At 42.5% G+C, this 7,030-nt stretch overlaps 1 protein-coding gene across 1 annotated transcript; it reads right to left on the bottom strand.

The window, feature by feature from the left end:
• Positions 1–988: 988 nt before the first annotated feature.
• On the bottom strand, positions 989–1,947 carry LOC148018775 (uncharacterized). Its single transcript, XM_087701248.1, has 3 exons — positions 1,503–1,947; positions 1,195–1,426; positions 989–1,113 (listed from the first exon to the last, which is right to left on the bottom strand). Exons 1-3 carry the CDS (start codon positions 1,945–1,947, stop codon positions 1,086–1,088), a joined length of 705 nt encoding a protein of 234 aa, XP_087557374.1. The 3' UTR covers positions 989–1,085.
• Between the last annotated feature and the right edge of the window lie 5,083 nt (positions 1,948–7,030).

Here is a 7,030-nt window from a genome sequence, read left to right as displayed (position 1 = left end):
GCACACAAAAACTATTTAACTTACGAAGTTCTTCTTTTGTTAACACTTTACTCATTCCTTTTCCTTGAGGTACTATAGAGGTCATCCTCAAGTCTTCATCATCTTTCCATAGTCGTGGTTGAGAGGGATCCACTTCAGCAAGTTATTCAGAGATATAAACAAGGGATGATTGCACTAACCAACCCTCAGCCATGCTTCCCTCAGGCCGTGCTTTTTGCCTCACAAAATCTTTCAAGGTTTTCATGAAGCGCTCAAGAAAAAACATCCACCTTACATGAACTGCCCCACAAAGTGCGATCTCATCAATCAAATGTACGAGTAAATGTAATTGAGTAGTTAAAATGGATCGATGAAAAATTTCCTCCACCAAACAAACCACCTCAACAGATAATACTCGAGCATCTTGCAATGTGTTTGGATCAATTTCCTTCGAGCTCAAGTATTTGTCAGGATGTATGATGTGCTTGTTTATTTTTGTGTAGAAATTCAAAGATATATAATGAAAAAATACAATGTATACACACCTCACAAGCTCTCCCATCTTGTAAATGATATCACATACATCTTTGGATACACAATGGGATATGCTAGTAGGAAGTACGAACTGAATGTAAACAATATTCATAGATCAAATGATTGGTTGAGGAAAAAGTCATCATACCCCAAAGTTTACACATAGTCACTCCACTAATTACTATATTCATGGTTAGAGATACCCTTACTTGAATCATTTTGTGCCAATCGTGGGACTTCAAACCAGATAGTTGCTCCACACCTCTTTTCTTTTTCTTTATGAAGGCTCCCTTGAGACATCTCATACATCCTATGGGTGTTTGAAAGCTATATATTTGTTCCTTCACTATTTTTTCCTCGTTCTTTGACAACATCCAAGGTGCATGGGGTAGCTCAATCTTTCCTCTGGGTCCAATGCGTGGCTAGGCTCGTCTCATGCGACCAATGTTACATAAATCCTCCCTTACATTAACTGAATCACGAGCCCCTATCAAGCGATCCCATAATGTAGATACAATATTTTTGAATATGTGCATGGGGTCCAACAGGTGATTGATCTTGAGTTCAGTCGATTACGGAAGACGAAAAAATATAGAGAACCTAACAAACAAACAATATATTATGCAAACAATTCATCATGCTAAATACTTTAAAGTCAATCGAGAGAAATGCACTTCTTACCGACTCATGTCGAGTGGAGGGTGGCTGTCGGCATTAATCCATCTCTCCTTCCAGTCTCGAATGGTTAGATATTGTGGAGTCATTCCATTAGTAGGGAGAACATATTTGGGATGGTCAATAGGAAGAAATCGATGATGATTGTCGTAGATAACCTTCTTTAAACGTGCCGGCCTAGAGGAAACTAGAGAGGGATTGCAAATAGGACATGCATGATATCCTGACGTGGTTAAACCTGAAAAAACAAGTGAATTAATAAAATGCAATTGATTCAAGTCTTGAATTTCAAATATAGAGTTATATACATGTACCTGAACACTCTCCGTATCCTAGAAAGTCGTGCATGGTCCACAACATGGCCTTCAATGTGAAATCTCTAGAGGATGCAGATGCACTTGTATCTTGCACCTCAATACATTCCCATAACATTTCTAACTCTTCAATCAAAGGCTCTAAGTAAATGTCCATGTTTTTAACCTTGTGCTTTCCAGGAATCAGAAGGGACAACATTACATGTCCCTTTTTAATTGCCATGGATGGAGGAATATTATAGTTCACCAATACCACAGGCCATACAATGTATGATGTGCTTTTGATGCCAAATGGGTTGATTCCATCCATACCTAAACCAAATCTCAAATTTCTTGGTTCTTCTTTGAAAACGGGCCTTAAATTATCTATATGTTGCCATGCCGGTGTGTCTGCAGGGATCCTCCATTTTCCATCACTTGAACGATGACTAGCATGCCATGACATGAGCTTTCCAATAGACTTACACTTGAACATAAGTTTTATACATGGAACAATCAGAAAATGTCGCAAAACCTTACAAGGCACATCCATTGACTTCATCTCCATTTCGTATCTTGATTCGCCACAAACAGGACACTCGTGCGAACTCATGAATCCCATGAAATAAGACACAATTATTGACACATGCATGGATCTTGACATAATCAAGGCCTCCCAGAGATGTCAAGTAATGTCTTGCTTGCTCTCTCTTAGTTGTCAATTTGTTTCCTTTTGGAAGCATTTGTGATAATAACCTACATATATTTTTAAAAGTGAGTTAAAAAACCACCAACATATATTTCTGTTTGATTTCAAAATAGAACAATTAATATTATGATTCATAAGCCAAACTGAATTGATACCTACTTCAATAACGCATCCAAATTGACATTACTCCATCCATAAATTGTTTGCAAGTTAAGTATCTCGAGGGACGCACGAAGAACAGAGTACGTACAACCTTCATACAACGGAGTAGATGATGCTACATATAGTGGATCATCTGGCTTCGTAGAGTGACCTTCTCCCTGAACCGGTTGCGAAAATAGATGGTGTACCATGTTGTCCAAAATCTCATCCTCTACGACTTGATGGGGCATTTCATGAGGGTACTATCATGGTCGTCAGTCTCTACTCTTCTTGAAGACTCTGCCTCCTCGCGTCGACGTTTTGCAGCCTCTCGATGCCTGGGAGGGAGCATCTGAGGATGTGGCATTGCATCCTGCTCAACCACAAAAGGGAGTTTCATGTACATTGATATATAATTCCCGTAACATAGACATGCAATCTTAGTGGTAAAAAAAAACAATGAATACCGGTGATTTTTCTTGGTCCCATTCTCCATACAAGCTGAGGTGTGACATTGCAATTTGATGTGCTCGAAAAATACACCCTCGACAATGATCACACATGCATTTAATTTTTTGTCGGAGCTATGCATCTCGATTATAAAGACGCAATGTTTCATCCTCACTTGAGGATGTGCTCATTGACTCATCAGCTTGCACCACACTAGGTGATGACGACGTCGACATGATTAAACCTAATTCATGCAGACAACATCAAAATATTTGTCATTCATATATTTACATAAGATCTTAATTTTAAATACACAAAAATCATAATAAATACATTAAAACTTATGATAAGAATACACTATCAAAACTTATCTTAAAAGCAAAAAATTATGATAAAGCCTAAATGTGCGTCTATATTCGCGTTTACCTACGCATCTATATTAACGTCTATTTTCACATCTATTTTCACGTCTATACTCGTGCCTATCTGAACAATAGACACGCATATACACGCAAAAATAGACGCACATGTCAAAATTCAAACCATACTTAAATCATTTCTTTTCAAACTGCACCTTTCTTTTCCTGCATTTTTTGCGGTTATGAAGCTTGAGTTTAGCCGACATGCAGTCTCTTCATGCCTCAGCTAGTCTCTTCATGCCTCACCTCCTCATGACTCACCTCTTCTTTCATTTCAAACACACAAGAAGGGAAAAAGGAAAGCCAAGGAGAGGAAGAAAGAGAGAACAAGAGAGAGGAGAACAAGAAGAAGCAGCAAGCAAGCAAGCATCAAGGGAGGGTAACTTACCAACGAGAGGAAGAAGGAGAAGGAAGAAGCGCCACCACCCGCCACACCAAACACCCAAGGTGGTATGCACAGACTAGAGCTTGGTTTGACAGACATGGGCTGGACATTGATAGACTCCCACCTCTTCTATATGATACTCAGGCTCCCACTTACACCCTCTCTCTCTCTGAGAGGAACATAGTCATCAGACAGGAGATATGGCATATTTATATACAGAGGACATGGGTCAGCCCTGCATAGCCACTGCCATCGAAGATGGCACATTACTATACACAGTTCTTGAGCATATCAGAGCAGGGATTCATAGAGATTCCGAGATATATGCAGATCTATATGCCACATCGATTGAGAGTTCTTATTGGACAGCTCAGGGTATCATCACATTAGCTTATGATTGAGAGTGGCAGAGCCAGTGGCATCCCACGGGAGGAGAGGATATGCCCCCTTTGCAGATCAGAGGTGGAGAGTGAGGAGCATTTTGTTCTCAGATGCCCGGCATACTCAGAGTTGAGATCTAGATACACATTGAGCAGCTCACTTCAGGGATGTATGACTGATATGGATCAGAGATCATTTGGCCATTTTCTGGGAGAGGCATGGCACATCAGAGAGCAGAGCACATAGCGGGTCCCAGTCAGAGAGGGACCCACCCAGACGACTATTACACAGTTCTTTCAGACAGACAGAGTGAGAGCTACTGTACCAGCCTCCTGCCAGACCTCCGGGCTCACACTACAGCAGGCTGAGGACCAGCGTACCCGACACCGCATGAGGATCCGTGGGTTTCGGACCCCACAGCCACACCGACAGGAGATCCGGAGGATTCTTGATCTACATCGATAGCAGACTGAGATCCGACGCCACTCGACACACTGGATCTCAGACCTCCAGTTTGCTCTTTCTCCACCGCCGATGTACCACATCCTGCATCCAGGAGGGATCACCTGCTATTAGCAACTTCGACGACTGCTACTACATCCCAGGATAGTATATCTCCCTGCATCTGTTACATATACACATCTCACCACTTTATCACAGCCGACAGTTATTCCTCTATCACAGCCGACATTTGTTCCCCTTTTGTAGCCATTATCTGGAGTACCAGAGCTACATACGCACATACACATACACGACACTTATCACACTCACAGCACCATATTTTCAGTTTCCAGTTTTTAGCTTTTCATTCAGCACTTTATTTTGGATAGCTGGACCTCATCAGTTGTATCACAGTTTGTCTCATAGGCCAGTTTTGGTCTTTAGAAGACGTTAATATAACTTTCTTTCTTTCTTTTCTCTCTCTCTCGCTCTCTCTCTCTCTCTCTCTCTCTCTCTTTGTTTCTCTCTTCCTCTCTCTGCTCTGTCTGTGTATTTAGGATTTGTGATTCCATTATGTATTGCATTTTGTAAATCATCAATGGCGGTCGTCGGCCTAAAATCAGCCGACCGAGCGCATCTGATAGCGCGTCTACATTTCAGTGTAGACGCAGATATAGACGTAAAAAATGTTTCCTCTCATAGCATGTGAGGGCACGTCTTAGAGTGCGTGTGTTGGCGCGTGTGCTCTGCAGTGTACACGCGATGATACACACGCTGGACAGAAGGTTGACCTACAGTCTACATGTGATTATACACGCGCATTGACCTGGAATGTGCGTCTGACAGCGCGTCTGTGCTGCATCTTAGAGGCGAAGATAGATGCGCTGGACAGAAGGTTCACTTTGGAGCGCGTCTGAGGGTGCGTCTAACTTGCAATTTAGACGTGGGGATACACGTGCCAGGTCTCCCAGTTTTGATAGTAAACAATATATTTTTGCAATGATGAATGTGATCAATCCCATGTTTGTGTTTATCAGTTTTCTTGTTTATGAGAAGCATTAGCACTTAAGTTTTATGCTCAATGTCTAAAGAAAGCTCTTTGAAAATGTAGGTAATATATGATTTTTTGTATGCAAATAAATTTGTCTTTTTCTTGTGTTTTTTTTGTAGATGTCGTATCCTGGTTCATCTAGCAATGACCCGGATTTGGATCGCATGAATGATACATTGGCCTCCTTTGGCAGGGGGGTCAATGCATTCTTTGGAGGTTTTCCTAGTAGGGAAGACTTCATGGGAGAGATGACTAGACACCTTGGCCGCTCTCCCACAGCGGATGAGGTGGTCAGTGTCATGTCTGGGACGCCTCTGACGTCTTTGCCTGGCACTACTTCCCAGACTCCACATGCAGGTACTCCATATGCAGGGACTCCACGTGCTCCACGTGCATCGGCTGAAGCACAAGCATCTGCAGAAGCATGTGCATTTGCAGAAGCTCATGCGTCCAGCGAGACAGAGGGTAGTCGACAGAGAGGGAGGAGGGAGAGTCGAGGGGGAGGACGAGGCTTGTGTGGGGGTTGCCTAGGAGGTGGCGAGTGATCACCCTCACCAGTAGATCACGTAGAGGAGGTTGTACGCCAGTACTATAAAGTTACAGATGCTAGTGGCATCTTTCATTATGATGAGGGAAGGGATGTAATGGCGTACATGAGGAACGTCGTGTATGCGATGTATAAAGATTGTGTCATTGCCTTCAAAAATCAGAAAAGCGGCTTGTGGCAAGAGGTGTTGAGGGCAGTCCATAGGAGGTACCCAAATCCTAAGGGTCAGCGATTCTCAGATGATTGGGGACGCACAAAAGTGAGGGATATGCTTCACAACAAAAGATCCCACCTCATGACACATGCCAGGGACTCACTGCGGAGGGTGGAGGAGGGGCGTGGAGCCTATAGCCAACCACCTATGTGCCACCGCATAGAGTGGAAGAAAGCCAAGAAGAAAGCAGCAGAGAAAATGAAGAGTCGCCAGCATGCAGAGGCGCGACGGATCCAAATGGAAACAATGGGATGCAGAGAGTCATGGGAGGCAGAGTTTGTAAGTATTTTTTTATTTCTAGTTTTTTTAAATTTATATTTCTTTCAATTCTTTATATATTTTATTCTAATATATTGTGACTCCTAATTGTTTGTATATATCTAAATGTTTTGCAAACTACCATCGTTGGTAGGACACCTACTCCTAGAGAGATAGGTTACCATCGAGGCCATAACCGCACAGCAACATGGCTTCACTTCTATGAGGAGGGTCTCATCACTGAGGACCAATACAACCGGGCCATGAGGATTCGACAGCCAAAGGAGGTATCTTTTTCTTACTTTCCTATTAAAAGTATAGTTAATTATAACTTTTTCTCCACCTTGTCTATGTAAGCAACCCTGATCTATTGTGTTTGTAGACGAACCCGGATGTGGAGCATAGCGAGGAGGGGGATAGCGACACTAGTAGCCATGGTGGTATTAGTGAAGATGTTTCCTCTTCAGATTTGTAGAGGAGCACCATACCTCCTCATGAGGCCTTCTTTTCTTGTATATGAATGATATCTCTTTGAGCCTACTGCTTGCGGCCA

This window comes from Lygodium microphyllum, chromosome 20 (genome assembly GCF_053477565.2).
Source record: "Lygodium microphyllum isolate KBCC chromosome 20, Lygodium_microphyllum_v1.1.10, whole genome shotgun sequence".
Classification (NCBI taxonomy): domain Eukaryota; kingdom Viridiplantae; phylum Streptophyta; class Polypodiopsida; order Schizaeales; family Lygodiaceae; genus Lygodium; species Lygodium microphyllum.
This window is presented reverse-complemented; position numbering and strand designations above follow the sequence as displayed.